The sequence below is a fragment of the Danio aesculapii genome, chromosome 13 (assembly GCF_903798145.1).
Source record: "Danio aesculapii chromosome 13, fDanAes4.1, whole genome shotgun sequence".
Classification (NCBI taxonomy): domain Eukaryota; kingdom Metazoa; phylum Chordata; class Actinopteri; order Cypriniformes; family Danionidae; genus Danio; species Danio aesculapii.
The window spans coordinates 48,480,540-48,501,701 of NC_079447.1; the positions used below are offsets into that span (position 1 = coordinate 48,480,540).

Genomic DNA, 21,162 nt, shown 5'->3' on the forward strand with positions numbered 1-21,162 from the left:
CAAGGAAATTTTCACAGTATGTCTGATAATATTTTTTCTTCTGGGAAGTCTTATTTGTTTTATTTCGGCTAGAACAGCTGCGGACACGCACATCAGTATAGAACAATTCAGCCTGATCTCACGAGGAAACTTAAGGATTTTACGTTTTGTCAGTTAGTGGCTTATTAGTGGCTAATTTGTACGAATTCATACGAATTAGCCACTAAATCAAAAAGTTACGAATTGCCGTGAGATTGCGTTGAATAATTAGTGTGACTCTATACAATAATTACCATTTTTACATTACAGAGAATTGGGGTAGGCGTTAATAAAATTCAATTTAACGAGTAATTTAATTAATAACATGCATAACACTCGGTATAATTACTGTTTTTACTGTTAACAAAATACAATTATTGGGTAATAATTTAAATAATTATCATTAACTTCAGGCCGCAGCTGTATCTCTTTGTTCATTGTGATTATTTGTAAGTCTTTTCGCTGAAAGAGAATGAACGCACATGACTGGTATAAAGATTTTTTTTATTAATTATTTCAGAGCATGTAATTATGAAGTAGATTCTGTTACAATAAAATTAAATACTCCAAAAAAATCCTGCAAAGAGATCATATATACAGTTTCTTAACAGAAGTATGCATGACATGATTAGCTGAAGTAATTCCACCTCTCCAAATTTGTATAATGGATGCTGGCATTTACTGGCTCGTCTGCAAACAACACAAAATCCAGGAGATGAGGCGATCTTCACAATCCTAGGGAAGAATGACAGGAATTTACTGACTGGCAGCATAAATATCCTCAACAATGAAATAAATCATATTAATGTCACAAAAACACCAACAAAAGAGGACTGTGACCCCAAAAGCAAACTGAATGCTTTGTTGCCGACTCCAATAATTAATAAACAGACTTATTTGTTTCTGAATTCAAGTCATTTCACGTCATTCATCATTATCATGTAGTGATAAGCTCAGCTCCAATCAAGTTCTAGCAGAGAGTTCACATTAAAGGTATTGGTTAACCACAAATAATTATTTACTGAAGATGTAGGTGATTAGTTTCTTCAGCAGAACATTAAAGTGTTTTCATTGGTCTTGGTGAGTATCCCCATAGTTTTAAGGTCTTTTGCTGATACTTTAAGGGAGGTGACGATGCACATGTCAACATCATGATGTGTTAGCCTATAGGATCAAATTCCCGCCTAAAGTATTGCGTGTCGGGTTAGGAAAATAATGTGCGCAAATCAAAAAAATGACACTGTGTGTAAAATTCAGCCTGATCTCACGAGAAAACGTAAGTATTTTACATTTTGTCAGTTTAGTGGCTAATTCGTACGAGTTCAGTCGTACGAAATTGTACGATTTTAAAAAGGAGGCGTGGCACCTAACCCCACCCCTAAACCCAGCCGTCATTAGGGGAAGAATAAATCGTATTAAATCGTACGAATTCATACGAATTAGCCACTAAATCAAAGTTACGAATTGCCGTGAGATTGTGTTGGTAAAATTATAATGCACAAAATCGAAAACTAACCGCAGAATGAGAAACAACGAGGTCGTGTAGTGAAAGATAATCAGCGTTAATCGACAATAAAAACGTGTTTAGACTTCAGTTCAGATGTTCAGAAATCAGTTTTTCCACTCATATCTGAATGTTTTTTTTGTTCTTACAGTCTTCTCGCCTTCGCTCGTTCCCACGCGCTTGCGTTTCCAAAAGATGCAATTGATTTAAATCACGGGCGGGCTTCAGCTTTATCGTTGATCCTCTAGTCAATGAGATGAACAGACGAAGGGGGAGTTGACATCACTCCAGTGAATAAAGGGATATCTGTTCACCCCTAAACGATTATTTACAGTTAACTTGCTCACGCTCAGGCTATTGAAGATGTAGCTGATTGGTTTCTTCAGCAGAACATTAAAGAAGAGGTATTTTACCAATCCTTTAAGAAAGGTAACAATGTGAATGTCGACATCATGCAAGTGTTAGCATGTATGCATCACTGAAATCGCATACTTCCTTACTATATATTAGGGCTGAACTGTATTGGAAAAATCGAATATTGCGATATTTTGCGATATATATAAATATTTCTTTTTGTTAATATTGCTACTCCTCATTCTGATATTTTAAGTTAATATGTTCTCTTCATTTGAGTGAGAGCAATTTCAGTGAGTTATCTGAGTTCAGTCAAAAACCAACTGTCTTTTGAAATTGCTCACAGAACATATTCAGTGAATGAATCATTTGTGAGTGAGTGTTTTTGTCTGGATATAGTTTACAATGGCTCTTTCTGTAATTGTATAAAGAATCTATTGTGCTTATTTATTTTTTATGAATGTCCCTCATCATCTTGTTTTGGTCTAAAATATCACAATTTCTAAGCGCTGAGATGAATTGCCTAGTCTTAAATTTTGACATTTGTTTTACTTCATCCGAATAGATAAGTCTTTTCCAAAGAAACGTTCTCTTAAATAATTGATCTGTTTTTGTTATTATGTAATATTTCAATTCATTAAACCAAAGAGAGGAAGGTAAACACAATCTCATTTTCAAACAACCTTTAACGTTTACTTAAACCACAATTTTGGTGAAAAAATCTAAAAGCTTTAATCACATCCATTTACTAAATAATTTTTAAAAATGCCTTTTTTTTCCATTTTATTTAATTAATTTATAATTTTTTTTTTTTTTGGGGGGGGGGGGGGGGGGGTTATTTCTGTGTGTATTTAAAAACTGAAATATTTGTTACATTTTATGATCTATACAGATCAACATTTACCCTCATCTATAATGTTTTAAGTTTGTAGACGTATAATTATGACATTTATGAAATTAAAAGGAATAATAAGGTTAACACAGTCTTTCGTTGACTGGTTAGCAGAACCCAGTCAAAAACAAGCAACATAAGCAGTAACAATTTATAAAAGAAGGTATATTACGCAGTAAGGCACTTAATATTTAATAATATTAGATGAGCTAATTGCATTTGATAGTTCAAACGTGTGATTAAACGTTTGCAACGTGTTTAAAAACATATTCTATTGCCTGAGTTTTGTTGAATTCACACGCTTTTTACCAGATGTCCCTATCGTGATGTTTCGAAAGATTCGAAACAGTGAATCGTTTAGCAAAATGAATCAATTGGTTCACAGCTTTGAAAAGATTCATTTCGCCCATCGCTTGTTTACATCTCGCGATAGAGTCCTGGAGTCGTGACGTCAAAACCCGGAAAATTTGCCAGTGAGATTCGCTCGAGAGTTATTTATTTTCTTTTATTTAAATGTCTTTATTTCCTTGTTTATTATTGTACGTGATGTCATGCAATGTTAAGGTTATTAATGATTGTTTTGTTAAAACCCAATTCAAATCGCTCGTCTACCCAACTAAACTCACAACTAAAACCACTTCATCTTATAAAAATTAAAAAAACGAAAACTTCTGAAATATTATTATATTATATTATTTTCGTTATATTATATTCAAAGAAAATCCTTGATTTTAGTTGCTTATGCATATTTGTTTAATTGTCGTTGTAATTTCATTAATTCGTATAATTCTGTTTGTTTAAAATGTATTTAATTTATTATTATTACTTTTACTCTTTCTGTCTGGGGATATGTTATTTGCATATGTATGTATGTATGCTTGTAGTTTTTCGAATGACTATGTTATTTATCTTTTATAAGGGTGTTTGATCCCTTGGATTTGTTCTGGTGTTCCTGTATTGTCAGTTCAAGCTATATATATATATATATATATATATAAATAAAAAAATTATCCTTTGTCTCTTGAGTAAAATAAATTTGTTGCACTACATTTTAGGCACTGAGGTAACGTTTTAGTATTATTTATATTATTTATACAACTTTTGACGCGGTCCCCATATTGTTTACCATGCTACTATGAATATCATAGATATATCTATGTTTGAATATTCAGAAACTGAAATCCTCAGAACAAAAACAGATGATGAATATTCTCACATTTAACTGGCCATCTTCGCTTTCTCTTCTCGGGCTGCTCCACAACACTGTCCTTTGGGGAGCTCAGTGTCTTTCTTTACTACCGTCGGACGCAGCACGTCAACGTCCCGTTCAAGGTGATTCAACAGCTCGCTGACTATGTTCGGCGACGCATGGAAGTCAATAGAGAAATATCCACCGTGTGTTTGCCGAGAGTCGTGTTTGGAGATCTTGTACGGTAGTCTGCGTTCGCCGAGGTTCTCCAGGCTCCGGACCACCGCGCCGCGCTCGAACAGAGTCTCCACCGTGCGCCGCAAAACAGCCGCGGTCTCCGGCCTCTGCATCGCCTTCAGGATCATATACAGCTCATACCGCGGCATCCTCCGGGGCTTTTTAACGCCAGAGAGTTTATATGAACCCAAATGTCTCTCAGAACCCAGGGTGCATGCGTGTGTTCTTCAAGGAGACACTGGAAACACACGTGCGGGTTGATGCAGTGCGCCACCTACAGCAATGGAGCAGCGTACTTAAAGCGATAGTTCACTCAAAATGGGGTGTATGCATGCACTGTAAAAATGCAGCGTTCCACACAATACATTCATGTTGTCCAAACACAAATAGATTAATTTAATTTTAAAAATGTAAGTGGATTGAACATAAAACAATCAAGTTGTCCCCAAAAAAATCGCAATAATTGTTTTGTTTCAGTTTATTTAAATACATAGTTTGAACAAAAAGGGGAAAAAATTGAGTGCATCTAGTGTTTTTCAACAACAGATAAACTTCTGGTGAAAGGTTTATGTGACTATTAACCTTAAACACTAACAAAAGTCTTGTCGCCTATCCAAGTCCTCCTCCATCTTAACCCACACATGCTCAATGATGTTCATGACTGCTGACTGGGCTGGCCAATCCTAAACCAATATTCACCGAAACTGACAGATTTCTGTGAGAATCTTGGGTCCATGTGTGTTATAACAGGTCTTCTGCAGTATTTGTGATGATTGGGATGCAGTTCAACAGATGATTCATCAGAAAAGTCTACCTTCTGCCACTTTTCCAAATGATCAACTAAGTCAAGTTATTATTTGCTGCTCTTACAACTGGGATCGATGACAAGACTTTTGTCAGGAAGTGTATGAATATTTTACTGCTATTTGTGAGAGTAAGTTGTAAATCATGTTCATAAAAACAGAGTACCTGCATAGAATTTTATAATCTAATGAACACTTTATTTTAAAGTACATTTAGCAACCTGATAACTTAACCAGGTAGCGCCATAGAAATTTTATTCATACATTTCTTGCGAAAACTATTACATGGTTTCTACCATGCTATTGACAATTCATTATTTTAAGGGGGGCGGGTTTATTTAGAGTTAAATAAAATGTGCTCAATAGTTCCAATGTCCCAAAACTGACAAGAATTTTCCTCAATACCAAATTTTGAATCAATGATATTTTTGACTGATTAACATAATTAATCATTTTAATCTGAAGGTCTTTATATATATATATATATATATATATATATATATATATATATATATATATATATATATATATATATATATATATATATATATATATATATACACATAAAGTAAAGTATGCAGATGATACTGCTTTCTTAGCCTTTTAAATGAAGAGGAGGGCCTGTTCTTGACTTCTTTTTAGACTGGTGTTAAAACTCAAACCTTCTCCTAAATATTCTTAAAACTAAGGAGATAGTTATTGATTTTAGAAAGAGAGCCCAAGCAAAACTCATCCCACATTAATTAATTGGGAATGCGCAAATTCAGTCTGGAACACATTATAAATATTTTTATAATGTGTACAAAAATGTAAATTGTCTGTAGTGTATGAGTGTGAGTAAGTGAGTGAGTGTGTATGAATGTTTCCTAGAGATGGGTTGCAGCTGGAAGGGCATCTGCTGCGTAAAACATGTGCTGGATAAGTTGGCGGTTCATTCTGCTGTGGCGACCCTGGATTAATAAAGGGACTAAGCCAAAAAGTAAATGAATGAATGAATGTCAAATGGTGAGAGACATCCTTTATCACAATTGTTACCCTCAGGTCGTCAATATTGTGTTCCCGAATGTGTAAGAAATAGGACAAAATTATCAATTATACCTCAAGCAATAAGGTTTTTAAATTCCTTCTCTGTCAGTAGCAGTTGATGGCCAGTAGACTAGATATTTATTTATAGTAGGGGTACCATGTTTTATATGATTTATATAAATGCCAAATGTAAAATGTCTATGTGAGTGTATCATGCTAATGAAATTTGATAAAAATTAAACAAATTAAGTTAACTAACTAACTTAATTCGGGGTATTTGAACAAAAATGGGTAACCTTTTCCAGTTTCTGTGTAAGTTTCTGTGTAAAACTTTTAAAACCAAAAGTGACATCTGAGCCGATTTAGAGGAAGTCTCTTAATAAAAATGTTTCTTAAATTGCATTATTAGTTGCAGTTTGGATCTCTGATACAATAAAAGTACATTAATGATACAATAAAGTGTCCAAAATCGCATATTTAGTCTGACGCACTTATTGTGCGCCATTTTCCGAGCCCCCATGTGACGGTGAAATAGCCTATCGCTCTCCTCCTCCACGTGAGTGCAACGAAGATGGCGCAGGACAGCACGGTTCCTAGCGATCTCTACCAACATGTGTACTCGTTTCTTGTGGAAAACAAGTTCGCCAAAGCTGCGAAAGAGTTTTTGAGGCAGGCTAAAGTGGTAAGAGATGTTCCAGCTGTTTATTTGGAGCGGTCACGCGCGTCGATGTTGTAGTCTTATTAGCTCGCGTGTTTCTGCACACGCGTGGGAGCGACGCGCAGTATGTGCGGAACACGTGTTTACGAGCTGCTGTAGATTATGTGTTAAATAAGGTTTAATTTTTGCCGGTTGTTGTGTCATTTTGACCCACAGCTTAGCGTTTTTGTACAGTCAACCTTTTCTTCTTCGTATAAAATGAATTTGATTAGCTAAAGAGGGGCTTCAGTTTCTCAACAGGTTCAGTGTTGTCTGAAGTGCATGTACTAGAGTAATAAAGTGATGTATTGGGGTAAACGTTGGTTTTATATTCGCACATTCGGAATATCTCAATGATATAATTTCTGAAAATGATACTTTACAAATATTAAATAGTCATTTGCTCCATATGATTTCCCATTTAAAGTACAATACACAGTCAGTTAAGTACTACCTAGTTGTTTTGGAGTCATACTTGCATGCTATTGCAGACCAAATATTCAAAGTAGCGTGGTAATATGGGTAAAGTTGGTTTTATATTCACACATTCAGACTTTTTCCTATATATAATTTTAGAAAAATATTATTTGCTAATTCTAAAAAGGGAAGCTATATTAACAGCCAATGACTGAAAGTAAAACATTGGTCACAGTAAATTAAATGTTAATGTTGTTTCGAAGTCATACTTAAATGTGATTTCAGAGCAAACATTCAAAGTAGCTTGGTAAACAATATAGAGACTGTTAAAATGAACAAATGTGCGAATATAACCCCAACGTTACCTCAGTAAGTAGGTTTTATATTAGCACATTCGGAATATCTCAATAATATAATTTCAGAAAATAAGTTAACACATTTTAAGTGGTCATTAAGTACTAATATGATGTGCCTTTTAAAGCACAACATTGTTCACAGTCAGATAAGTAGTGCTTTTGTTGTTTTACAGTCACACTAACATGATATTTCAGACCAGACGCAATATTCAGAGTAGTAAACTATATAGAGACTGTTACAAGTGTTCAGTCTTCAAATATAAAACCAACTTTACCTCAGTTGGAGAGTCATTGTTTGATTTATGAATTGTGATTGTCTAAACCTATTTCTCCTGTCAGTCTTTGTATGTAACTTATGTGCTGCCCTCTTGACCAGCTCTTACTGGATGAAGAGATGGATAAATAAAATATGTTATTATAATGACGACAAATAATGTTGTAAATAAATCATAATGTGTTATGTCTCCACGGAAGTCTGCTTCAAAGTCTCTTGCATTATTAATAACAATTAAGGTAAAGTTGGTTTTATATTCGCACGTTCAGGCTTTCTCCTTAATATAATTTCCAGAAAAGTATTCTTCGCAAATTTTAAACAGGGAAATCATATTAGCAGCCAACCACTATCAAAGTACAACAGCGTTCACAGTCAGTTAAATAGTGCTAACGTTGATTTAGTCATACTTGCATGCTATTTCGGACCAAATAGCAAGGTAAACAATATGGGGAAAGTGTCAAGTTATCACTGTTAAAAAAATTAACGAATGTTCAAATATAAAACCAAGTTTACCACAGTTTGATAACACAAAGTTTACATTCATGTATTAAATCTTTAATATTTAAGTCCTTTAAACTGTTTTTTTAATACACTGTCAATATAATTTACAATTAACTGTTTATTTTCTTCAGAAACCTCAGGACCAAAATGAGGACAGTCTTATGGACATCTTCAATTTCTGGGTCAAGTATGTATATGTTGTGTCTTTTAATTATTACTATGAAATCTGTACCTTGGTTTAGCCTACATGGTGGTTTTGCTGTCGTTTCCACTGTTGAGTTGTAACTGCAACAATTTGCTTTCTCAAGGTCCCCAGAAACTAAAAAGCGTAAAGCGGTCACCAGTAGCCCTGCGGCTGTCAATGGCCCATCAGCCAAGAAAGCAAAGAAAGATGAGGACAGTTCAAGTAGTGAAGACTCGAGCAGTGAAGAAGAGCAAGCAGCCCCTGCCAAGAAAGCTATACAAGGTACATTGGTGTCACTTGTTTTTACAGTGTGTCCTGGGGGTCTTAATTTCTTACCTTTTAAAAATAGTTTTAAATTCACTGAATTATTGTGTTGTAGGTCTTAAATCATTTTAAAGGGGTCTTAATTTTCCTATGTCCAAGTAAAGCTATCCAATCAGACCAAAAACCAAGCAACAGATCCCTTTAAATTATATTCAATTGATGCAAAAACTATTTACAAAAGTAACCAGGCCATTAGAAAAAAAATCCTTTAGTATTTGGCCCTGTAGAAGTCTAAAATTTAATTCCTAATGGTCTTAAAAGGGTCTTAAGTTTGACTTGAAGAAAGCTGCTGAAACCCTGAATTAACATCAACTTTATCAATAACAACAACTTTCAATAGATTTTACTGACTCTCAAACTAATGGATTGTAGTGTCTGTGTTCAAATTGAAAATGAAGTGTTGCATGTTTTCAGTAAAAGCTCCTCCTCCGAAGAAGCCAGCGGCTGTAGCTGCAAAAGAGAGCAGCTCTGAAGACTCCAGTGACTCGGAGGATGAAGCTCCAGCTAAAACAACAGCAAAGGTTAGGAAAACAATGCTGTTTATGTGAGCATGTGTTAGGGCTGCACAATAAATTGTTTCAGTGTCCATATCGCAATGTGTGCACCCCCACAGTTAAGGTTCTGAAATGTTAGTCCGTAATTTCGTACGTTAACAAAATAAATTCGACCTCATGTTGCGACTCGTACCCCCCGACAAACGAGATATTTCATACGAGCAACTGCTGGAAGAGTGAAGTTCTAATGGAGTGTTTGATACCGCACGGCAAATGGGAGAAAAAACCTCCGCATTTCTCGGTAACTTGGATGCACTCAGTAGGTAGCGTCAGAAAGCCGTGTGTGTATAGACTATCCTGTCACAAAATGCGGCAAAAATCCTACACGACGGTAATAGTTTGATTGAGAACAAACAGACCACTGATCGCTTGCTTACCAAATCAAATCTGTAGAGACGGGACAATCAACACCAACTGGAGCCGTGTCAATTTTAAAAGGAGACGAGCGGCAAATCGGGATTTCACCATTTCCAGATGTGAAAAGCGCTCGTGTAAAAATGTTCCTTGCAAACGTATTTGTCTTGTGTCGCGTGCACTATAATCCACACGTGAGTCCAGCTGTGCTCTCATAGCAGGAAAATGAAAACAAAACCTTTGTGGCAGCACATTTAAAAACGCAACACTGACGACCCGTATCTCCAAACAAATCTTCTTCCACTTGTTTTGGCAGCACAACGTGGCGTCTTCGAAGCTATCATGCATATTAATGCAGTTGCACCTCATTCACAATAGAGCGCGCTGATTGGTTTGAACCAAGTCTTTCTCATGAATTAATGCTGCACACTCAGAGACGTCACGAAGTACTCCCAGGTACAGACATTCACTCTCCACGCTGGAATACACGCAAGGATCTCATGGCCGTGATGCAGCGTCAAAAATTAGTTTCAAACCAGGAGAACGAATTTCCTCAAATAACACAAAAACAACCAATTATCACTTTTTAGTGAAATATATGTGTCCTAATAGTGTTTATAGCAGCGTGGGACATGTATGACTGTCAACAGCTCAAATGTGTTTTGGTGTTTCGTGACCCTTTAAAGCGACAGTCACCAAAATGGCACAATTTGGATCAAAGCCTAAAAGGGTCAGTTTCAAAGAGTTAGAAAAGTCGGCGCCGATACCCTAGTGCAGTGTTTCCCAACCCTGTTCCTGAAGGCACACCAACAGTACACACTTTCAACCTCTCCCTAATCAAACACACCTAAATCATCTCTCCAAAACCTGAAGTTAATTGGTCAGATAAAGGGAGACCTACAAAACATGTGCTGTTGGTGTGCCTCCAGGAACAGGGTTTGGAAACACCGCCCTAGTGGTTAGTGTGTCGACATATAGCCCCCAGGTGCTCGTGGTGACCCGAGTTCGATTCCCGGCTCGAGGTCCTTTGCCGATCCTTCCCCTCTTTCTGCTCCCCACACTTTCCTGTCTGATAATCTTCACTGCCCTGTCATTAAAGATGAAAACCCCTAAAATATTATTATATATTAAAAAAAAACATCATTTGTGTGGTATTTTGAGCTGAAACTCTACATACACACTCTAGGGACATCAGAGACTTGTTTTACATCAAAATTAGGTCCCCTTTAAGCCGTTTGTGTATAAGGAGTTCTAATGTTTATAGCTTTAACAATTTTTGGGCTTTGTATTAAATTTTTTTATACAATGAAGACTATAGAGTTTTTATTTTTATTTTATTATTTAATTTCTGTAGCCGAATACAGTTAGACTCTTCAGACTACCATAAAGCACAGTCTAATTAATTTGTGTCTTTGCTTTATTCTGTTTATCTATTATTGTAATTTGTATATTATACTTTATGCTTTTATAATCTAAACTTATGAAATCTTTCCAAATAAAGCTAGTCAAGGCATCTGGTGAAATTACATTTATACATAGTGCAGAAAAACGAAACATTGGAATATCAAATCTCATATATCATGTCAATATTGTGCAGCCCTAGCATGTTTTGTAGTTCTCTGCAAGAACGCCTATTCCTGAACCTTGGGTTGTTAATCTTATATTTTTGTACTGAAGCCTGCTGCTGTGAAAGCTGCTGTTCAGCCTGCAGCGGCAGCCAGGAAGAAGGACACCAGCTCCAGCAGTGAGGAGTCTGACTCTGAAGAGGAGTCCAGCAAAACTCCAGCTAAAGGTGAGCTAATGGCCGTGTTCTGTCACAGTGTCTGTTTATTACTTCAGGTGTCATTTCTCATTCAGTTACATGTTGATCTGCGTTTCTCAGTGGTTAAGCCTGTGGCTGGAACACCTAAAACTGTTTCCGCTCCAGTGTCTGCAGCTCAGAAGAAGCAGGACAGCAGCAGTGAAGACAGCTCCAGTGATTCTGAGGACGAGCCTCCAGCGAAGGTACTTTGAATATATGGCTCCAACATAATCACGCATCTGTATTAGGGCTGCATGGTATTGGTAAATTAGGCAAAATGCAATATTGTTGTAGTTGTTGAGTGCTGCGATTAGCTGTTTCTTATGATATAACTAACTTTTAAAAAAGGCCGTTTCATTTTCAAAATAGAATTTATATAATGATCATATTAAAATAAACAAGTATTAGATATTTTTCTGAGCTAATTGAAGCCAAAAAAAAAAGTTTAGACTTTTTTTAAAACGCATAAATGTCCCCTGTGATGCCAAATCAACTTTTGGAAGCTGTTTGAACAGAACTGTGTGTAGGTATAGTGTGTCCACTGTCTTACTGGAGAGACAGAAACACAACAAGTCTCTCAAGCCGCTGACAGTATGCAAGATTATGAAATCGCTTTGAGTGCTCCATGCTCTCCTTTTTCCCTGCTCACGTTTGCATGTCACGACCACGTGCGCTCTATGTACATTCTAAATACATCTGCAGGACGCTCACTTGTTGTTATTCTCTGCAAGTCATCTGTCCTTATGTCTTCATTTATTCAGTGCTACAGCCTAGCACCTCAAATTTAATACCTGAAAGTGTCATAGGTTTAGATGATATTACAAATGTTTAAAAATGTATTTTATAATTAATTAAAACTATTAAAAAGCAGGGACCATGCCAAAGGAAAAGGAAAGTGAGAAACTCTTTTTACCATGTATGATATTTTTTCAGGAAATGTTAAAGTATATTAGGCTACTCAATTTAACTGGACTTAATATTTTTACAGTTCGAATTGTTGACTGACTAGTAGTTTATTTATCACGTTGGAAGAAAGAGTCGACTAAATTACAGGTAAATTTCGATTCCGTGGACACGAGAACTGACAGTGTGGTGCCATCTAGTGGCAGTGTGTGGATCTGACACTGAGGTAAACCTATAATAAATGAACCTAGAGCGCGGGTCTCGTCTTCCTCCTTTTTCGTCCTTGGCTGATCACATGTCTGGTCTCTCTTTTAAAAATTTCCTGACGTTAAAATAGGATGCAAATGAGTGTGATGTCGCCTTCCTCTTCTCACAGAGCGCAGTGAAAGCAGCGGTCCCAGTGAAGACTCCTCCTCCTCCTCCTCCAGCCAAACCTGTGGCCCCTGCAGTGTCCAGTAGTGATGATTCATCCTCAGATGAGGAAGATGCTCCCCCTACTAAGAAACCCAAGACTGGTATTGCCTTTCTCATTTCACTAACTGGTGTACTGCGGAGGGGGTTTAGTGACTTATTATTTCTGAGCACCTGCTTTACCATCATCTTTACAGTTATTGGTTCACTGTGTGTGTGGCATTAAACTTTATTCAGCAGATTGTAGGCTACTTCTGGCGTTAGATTTATTGCAATTAATTGCTGAAGGTTTTATCATAATATACAGTATTGCCACAACATTGACCTAAGCTTTAAAGTTAAAATAACTAATAATCTTTTCTAATTTTGATTGTAATGCAGTAATAATATATTAATAGTATATGCAATAATAATAATAATTATGATGAAGCCTTTATTTGTCACAACACTGTTACATGCAGTGAAATAGGACCTCTCTGACTGTACACAAACATCACTCATTTCAGGGGAAGACGGGTCAGTCGAGAGGTAGCATTTTCATAGAAAGAGGATACATTGGGGGAAAAAGGAGGTAAAAAGCCTCTCCCAGACTGTCCTTCAAGAGAGTAGTGTGAGATCAGGGAAAAAGCCCCAGCAACAAACACATAAACATAGACGTAACATTGCGGGAGGGTAACAGGGGATGTGAAAATAGTCCGATGTAGGTAACACCCATAATGTGTGCCTTTTGTAAAGCTGCTTTGAAACCATAGTTACTAAGTATTAATCATAAGTATTTCCGAGCAAGCAGAATTAAACATTTTATGCACCTTATGAGGGTTAGAAGTGAAAGTCTGAAAAAGAAAACATGAAATTGAAGATCATCTCTCTTTACAGGACAATTCAGCGCCGTTCCTCCTCCTGGAACGTTGACCGCTCAAGCTCCAGTCAAAGCTCCTGGTAAGAGTTGTCAGAGTCTTGTATAATGCATCTATATTTGATGAGCAGCAGCGTTCAGAGTTCAGCTATAGTGCACTCTTGAATCGACAAATGATTTATTTTGGTTAAACACGAAAGATATTTTAAGGAACATTAAAAACCAATAGCCATTGAGCTCCATAATTAAAATATAATGGCTTCTGGTTTTCATAATTTATTTTGTGATAAACGGAAATGAGAAACTCCAAGCAGGTTTGAGAAAAGTGAAGGAATAAATGCTAGTTAAATTTTTGGTGTGTGAACGATCCCTTGAAGAACCCATTATTTGCATGGGGAAGTACAAAACTTGATTTTAATGGGTCAGATAAGGGAGACATCCAAAATATGTACTGTTGGTGTGCCTCCTGTTTCTGGAGGCACACCAACAGTTAGGGGTGGGCGGTACACCGGTGTCATAGTCATCACCGGTGTGACATTGCGCCACGACATGGATTTTCTAATACCGTCAATATTGTAATAAATCAATTATGTGCCTTGAACGGCTGCATTTACATCAATAATAGCTAATTCTAAATAATAAGGCATTACATTTTCTTCAAACGTTCAGTTGTGGTCTGAATACCTGTCCTTATACTACAGGGCTCGAAATTGCAACCATTTTGGTCGCATGTGCGCCCGAAATTTAATCTATGCGCCCTCATAATATATTTGGGAGCATTTGTTATTATTATTATAATAATAATAGTAATAATGGCACAGATGACAGCGATCATGACATAAGGTAAATGTTGATCCACCAGCTGAGATCAATCGAGGGTTTTCGGAGAAGGTGCCCGAATCTTGTTGCGTTGCTTTCACCGCGTGTTTAGCGCAAATGTCCGCTAAATGTAAAATCTAACACTGTACACATCATCGCCAAAGAAACTCACCTTTACTAAGTTTACACTGAAACTACGGCTCATAACAAAGAGCAGTATTGCGCCGGTGGTCATCGCGAGAATCCTGCTCTGTCTGCTCATAAATTGGTGCCGCTTTATTCCACAAACAGAGAAAAATGAAGATCAGCTCATAACGGGACGGAGCATTTAAAATGACACAAACCGAAACCAAAACTTAAAGAGTGAAAGAAGTGAGACTTTTTTTCTTGTCCGTTCTTCCTTGAGATGTATATTATTTTGCTATTGAAAGTAATACCATGATATTATACCGTCACCGTTCAAAAGATGAAAAATATTGTGATATTAATTTTAGGTCATATCGCCCACCCTCACCAACAGTACATATTTTGGATGTCACCCTTTACTGACCCTTTTATTTCATGTTTTAGAGTCTCTTCTAATCCTCTCATCCATCCATCTGCTTGTCTATCTATCTGTCTGTCCATCTATCTAATCCATCCATCCTATCCATCTATCTTTTTGTAGCAAAATGTAATGTATTTTGCTTAACTCTTATTGTCTTTCAGCAGCTTCAGTTAAGACTGTGACTCCCAAAGCAGCTGCTAAGAAGGACTCATCCAGTTCTGACAGTTCTGGTACTGCCCAATTCGCAGATTACCACCATTATCATTACAAAGGCTTTTTTGTGTGCGTGTGTGTTGATGAACCACTTTCCTTTTCTCAGATTCAAGCTCAGAAGATGAAGCAAAGAAGCCAGTGGTCAAAGCTGCACCGGCTAAAGCAGCCCCAGCTAAGAAAGCACCCACAAAAGTTGCTCCGGCTCAGAAAAAAGACTCGTCAAGCTCTGATTCTTCAAGCTCTGAGGATGAAGCGACGAAGCCGGCTGTCAAAGTCACACCAGCAAAAGCTGCATCTGCTAAATCTACACCCGCGAAAGCCGCTCAGGCTAAAGCTGCGCCGGCTAAAGTCACTCCAGCGGCGGAGGAATCTTCATCTTCTAACTCTGAAGAATCTGAGGAAGAGTCCAAGAAACCTGCAACTAAAGTCGCCCCGGTTAAAGCTGCAGCTAAACGTCCACCAGCTAAGAAAACTCCAGCTAAAGTCAAGCCGGCTGCAAAAGAGTCTTCACCGTCAAGCTCCGATTCTGAGGAAGACGAGCCACCTACCCCGGCTAAGGCACCTCCTGCTAAAGCTACCCCTGCTAAGGCTACCCCAGCTAAAGCCACCCCTGCTAAAGCTGCTCCTGCTAAGGCTACCCCAGCTAAAGCCACCCCTGCCAAAGCTGCTCCTGCTAAGAAAGATGATTCCTCAAGTTCAGGTCAGTTGTCCATAAAGATACAATTGTTTATATTGTAGTTGTCATTTTGTCAGCTTCATGTTGTGTGTTGCCTGTATAATTGGCTATTAATCTATGGAACATGAAAGGGGATGTGTTGAAAGTTCATCATGCTCCTGTCCATTTAATTGAGAAGTGATGCGTCCTTGTTACTTCTGTTTTGACTTGTGAGGTATTCAAAAGCCTTTTATCTTGCACATTAGAGCAGTGTTTTCCAACCCTTTTCCTGGAGGCACACCAACAGTACATATTTTGGATGTCTCCCTTACCTGACTAATTAACTTCAGGTTTTGGAGTCTCTTCTTATGTTCTAATTAGGTGATTCAGGTGTGTTTGATTAGGGAGGCATTGAAAATGTGTACTGTTGGTGTGCCTTCAGGAACAGGTTTGGGAAACACTGAAGTTATTACTGGTAGCTATGCACTGATCAGTTTGCCAATTTAATCCCAGTTTCTTTGTAAATCCTGTCTTTTGGGCATCTGATCATATGTGTAATATTGTGGCATGATAATGAGCGCCTGTCAATCAATGTTGGTGGGCGGGGATAAACAAACTGCTAATGACAAGGTTCTAAAAATGTTCAAAACAAAGCATACAGATGTGAATCAAAACATTTCGTAAGCATATTGTTTTTGGACTTGAGAAATGAGAAAATATAGAAAATGTTAGTTACAAGCAATGAAAAATTGTTAATGTTGTTGCAGTTTGGGAAAAATGGTTTTAATATTTTTAACGTTTTAAATTATTTTAATTTAATGTAAAATGTTCTCTATTTTTCATTTTTTTTAATAACATTTTTATATTTCCTAGAAAGTTGATTATCTGCAAATATGGGTATTGGCAGGTCACACCAAAATATCTGAAATCAGAAGAAAATTGCAATTGGTGCATCTCTAATTACTAGCAATGTCTTGTCACATGACTCCTTTCATGCGCTTTCACACCTAGACGTTTGTTTGGGAATCGGTCTCGTTTGCCCAGTTAGTGTGGTTTGTTTGGCATATGTGAATCCCGCAATCGCGCTCGGGTCCACAACAAATCAATCGGTTCGAGATCGCCTGAATGAGGTGGTCTCGGATCAATTGAAACAAACTCTGGAGCGGATCGATCGTAGTGAGAAAGCAAAACGATTCAACGAACTAACCAGGCTATATCACAGTGTGTTACTGGTAAATGTGCACTTCATGTCGAATATGAAATTTAACCATGCTAAAATATTATCAAGTGCTTGTCATTTGCTAGGATAATTGACAGAAAATACTATCTGGAAAATTTTTCATTTATTAATCTTATAATATTTTGTATCAGGCATATTGTTTTGATCATTTCTGCACTGACACCTCGACAGAAAGATCAACATGGATCTGCTTCATGATCTGACTGCAGTCTCGCTTCATCTTGTTATTTCTCTCTATAATTCATGCCTATAATACATAATTCTAGCCAACGTTTTTTTTTATAGATGTTATAGATAGATATATATATATATATATATATAGATTGATTCAATGGATAGATTTTTACAGAACTTGACAACTGAAGTAAGGCTCTGTATGAGAGCGTCTTACCTTGCTGATACATATTTCATGTTGTCTGTGGGTGTCAATTAAAGTGCACCTTTTCGCTTAAGTCTCTTTCTCATCATCATGAATTAATATTACGATGTGTGACAGCTGAGTGAAACCTGTGGGACTTTGAAAAATCAACCCTAAAACTCTGACCAATGTCAGGAGAGTTAACTTGAACGTTATTTAACTATTTTGGTCCGTTTAGAAACTCTGCCATGTGAAAGCGAACAACACCAAGAATTAAAAGCAACATTGTAACCATTTTAATCCCTTTTTCTGAACAAAACAATCGATCCACAGGTGTTAAAGCACCCCAAGTCTTCATGTTTAAACTTTATAACAATGACATTATATTACATGCTAGCAAAAGACCAATATTAAGTGCAAAGACAAGTTGGAGATGATCAGTACACAGTTTTTATTTTTTGTTATTTAAAAAAAGCTGCTTTGAAACTATTTGGCAGAAGTAGCAAACATTTTAACACCCATTACTTGGGGGAAAGATTGACATGAACATCCTTTAACTATTGTTTTTTTTTGTCTGCCAAAGTCTTTCATACAGGTTTGATTTCATGTAAGAGTGAGAAAATAGATGTTTAAGAGAGTGCTGTTGATGGAAAAATTGTAGTGTCTCACCAATGTTGTGTATCGTACAGACTCAGAAAGCTCTGAAGACGAAGCACCAGCTAAACCAGCAGCTGCGTCCAAACCAACGAGTACTCCTAAACCCGTATCCAAGCCTGCCGAGTCTAGCTCAGCCTCGGACAGCTCCTCAGATGAAGATGAGGGACCTCAAAAGAAACCTGCCACCACACCGGTATCCAAACCTGCCCCGGCCAAACCTTCTGCAGCCAAAACCACCAACAAACCAGCGGAAAGCAGCAGCAGCTCCGACTCGGCCAGCTCTTCAGATGAGGAAACAAAAAAGAAACCTGCCACCACACCAGTATCTAAACCCACCCCAGCCAAACCAGCACCCGCAGTCAAAACGACAAACAAACAAGCTGAAAGCAGCTCGGACAGCTCTTCAGATGAAGACGATGAACCTCAAAAGAAAGCCGCCACTACACCGGCATCTAAACCTGTGGCCACCTCAGCCAAATCCACCCCTGCAGCTAAACCAGCGGAGAGTAGCTCTGATTCAGACAGCTCATCAGATGAGGAAGCACAGAAGAAGACCACCACCACACCAGTCCCATCCAAACCTGCTACCCCAGCTAAACCTGCAGCTAAAGCAGCAGAGAGCAGTTCTGACAGCTCAGACTCTGAGGACGAGACTCCAGCTGCTAAAACCGCTAAACCAGCAGCGGCTACTGCTACTAAGAGCCCTGCCGCTGCCTCCAAACCACCCGTTTCAGCTAGTAAACCTGCAGCTAAGTCCAGCAGCAGTGATTCGGACAGTTCCAGTGAAGACGAAAAGCAAGCAAAGGCTACAGTGACGCCCAAAGCTGCACCTAAGCCGGCCGTGGCTCCAGTCAACGCAAAGAAAGCCGAGAGCAGTAGTTCAGAATCATCTGACAGCTCAGACTCTGAGACAGAAGCTAAGAAGACTCCCGCCAAGCCTGTTGTGGCCAATGGGAAGCCTGTGACAAAAACCCCGACTTCTGCAGCGAAGACTCCGGCTAAAAAGACAGCAGAGTCTTCATCCTCGAGCGATAGCAGTTCTGAGGAAGAGGAGCCGTCTAAACCACCCGCTACGAAAACACTACCAGCTACGAAAACGCCACCCGCTACCAAAACACCACCCGCTACTAAAAAACAAGCTGCTGAGGCTAAAGCAGAGAGCAGCTCTTCAGAGGAATCATCTGAGGAAGAGGAAACACCGGCCGCCACAAATGGTATTAGCATTGCTACATTACGATACACTACAGTATAGTGTATTATGCTACACTACATTACACCATTACATTACCCCCAACCCAAAAAAAGTTTGTCCAATTTCACTTGCGCCCCCCCCCAGGCACCCCTCCCTCAAGCCAAAATTATATTGCATGCGCAAACAACCTTCACATATTACTTGCTGCGTTTAAAGTGATTTAATTCCATTGAAACATAAATATACAGCTTGCCTGATTCAGTGTGATGGCCGAGCTCGTTTCTGTGAGGACAACATGCTAATCTGTGGTTTGATTCCTGACACGACTAACTGCCAATAACCGTGAGCCATAGCATACTTGCTTTTGATGTACGTACATACAGAAAGTGCTGCTTCACGAAGCCAAGATTGCAGAGCCCTGACAGTTTGGTTGAGTCGAACTTTGTTTACATGGGCAACAATACTTTAATACGATTTTAATATGATTAAGACAATACTCTGATTAGAGTCTACCATGTAAACAGCGTTTTTTTGATTACCTTAACCCCACTAAAGTCATAATTGAACTAAACACAAATGAAGACATGTGGAGAACACAGATATTAGTGGCATTATTGAAGAACATTGATTGATTGAACACGCAATCAAACTATTACCCTCATGTAGGACTTTTCACCACATTTTGTGACCAGATCCACACACACGGCTGTCAGTAAAGGACCGCGCACACTCACACGTGCATCACGAAATGCGAAATGAAGTTTTTTTTCTTTCCATTTAGCGTGCGTTATTAAATTCCATTAAAACACTCTTCCACCAGTCCAAGTTTAGAGTCCATCTTTTTTAATTAATTTATTAGAGGTTGACATTCATTGTTTTTATATGTTAAATACTAGCACCAATTAGCATACTTAAAGGGATATTCACAGAATAATTGCAAAGCAAAGGTTAGCGTAATGGGAAAAGAGTGAGTTGAATTAATAGCCCCTTTCACACAGTGATACCGGTAAAAAATCTGAAAATGTCCGGAACGACTTTACCAGTTAATAAAAAATTAAAAAAAAGGCTGGTCACACGGTCACGGACGTTACGGAATTTTGCCGGAAAAGACCATTCACACATCCATTCCAAAATAACGGTAAATTCTGACATCATAAACCAGAAATGAGCTCTAAACAGCTGCGCTTGTATTAGTAAACATTTGATTACATTACAAACTCTGTGGATGGATGAGTATTGTGAACACCTTCTATGAAAACATATTGAGGAACACTTTGCATGTCGAGATGTTTATAATATGTTTGTGCTGGCGCTCACCGCCTGCTTCACATGCACACGCGTCAAGCAACAGAGCTTGAAGGTAAACAAACAGCGGCTTATCATAAGCATTTAATCGATAATTATTACCACAGTTGGCATTAAGAAGAAACATTGAAACGTTATCTGGCTAACATCTAGCAGCTAAATGTGTCTGGGAAAGTATCCAAAGGCTTTGATTTTCATAAACAGCGCGGATGCGAATGTCTGAATGTTCTGATCGGCTGGAGATGATGTCTCACGCCAGCATGTTCTAATTGTGAACGCGCTCTTTCCGGCAATCTTCCTTCTGCGTTCCAGAGCAGCACTCCGGCAAATTACCGGTAATGTTACAACTTCCCTTTACAGGAAAATTGCCAGAACGAATTTACCGGTATTTTCTGAAAGGGGCTGTTCACACATGCAGACCCTTCCGGAAAATTGCTGATAATTTACCGGAAAGGTCTGTGTTTGTGAAAGGGGCTAATGTTTTTAAAGTAAACGGATCTATTTTTTCATTGAGCGTGCTC

General features: G+C 38.0%; 2 protein-coding genes across 2 annotated transcripts in view; one reads left to right on the forward strand and one right to left on the reverse strand.

Annotated features, from left to right (window-relative positions):
• Positions 1-501: 501 nt before the first annotated feature.
• mrps6 (mitochondrial ribosomal protein S6) lies at positions 502-4,438 on the reverse strand. Its single transcript, XM_056470976.1, has 2 exons — positions 3,985-4,438; positions 502-753 (listed from the first exon to the last, which is right to left on the reverse strand). Exon 1 carries the CDS (start codon positions 4,341-4,343, stop codon positions 3,987-3,989), a length of 357 nt encoding a protein of 118 aa, XP_056326951.1. The 5' UTR covers positions 4,344-4,438; the 3' UTR covers positions 502-753; positions 3,985-3,986.
• A 2,143-nt stretch (positions 4,439-6,581) lies between these two features.
• Positions 6,582-21,162, forward strand: part of nolc1 (nucleolar and coiled-body phosphoprotein 1) — a 23,349-nt gene continuing 8,768 nt past the window's right edge. Inside the window, exons 1-11 of the mRNA XM_056470649.1 lie at positions 6,582-6,705; positions 8,400-8,455; positions 8,577-8,734; positions 9,191-9,297; positions 11,362-11,476; positions 11,567-11,688; positions 12,765-12,903; positions 13,676-13,738; positions 15,183-15,251; positions 15,341-15,934; positions 18,177-19,358. Of these exons, the coding sequence (XP_056326624.1) occupies positions 6,595-6,705; positions 8,400-8,455; positions 8,577-8,734; positions 9,191-9,297; positions 11,362-11,476; positions 11,567-11,688; positions 12,765-12,903; positions 13,676-13,738; positions 15,183-15,251; positions 15,341-15,934; positions 18,177-19,358 (2,716 nt within the window). The 5' untranslated portion in view covers positions 6,582-6,594. The remainder of the gene's footprint in view (positions 6,706-8,399; positions 8,456-8,576; positions 8,735-9,190; positions 9,298-11,361; positions 11,477-11,566; positions 11,689-12,764; positions 12,904-13,675; positions 13,739-15,182; positions 15,252-15,340; positions 15,935-18,176; positions 19,359-21,162) is intronic.

Bases quoted from the DNA above. Each gene is read 5' to 3' on its own strand.
- mrps6 (XM_056470976.1), bottom strand. From the start codon at position 4,343: ATGCCGCGGTATGAGCTGTATATGATCCTGAAGGCGATGCAGAGGCCG.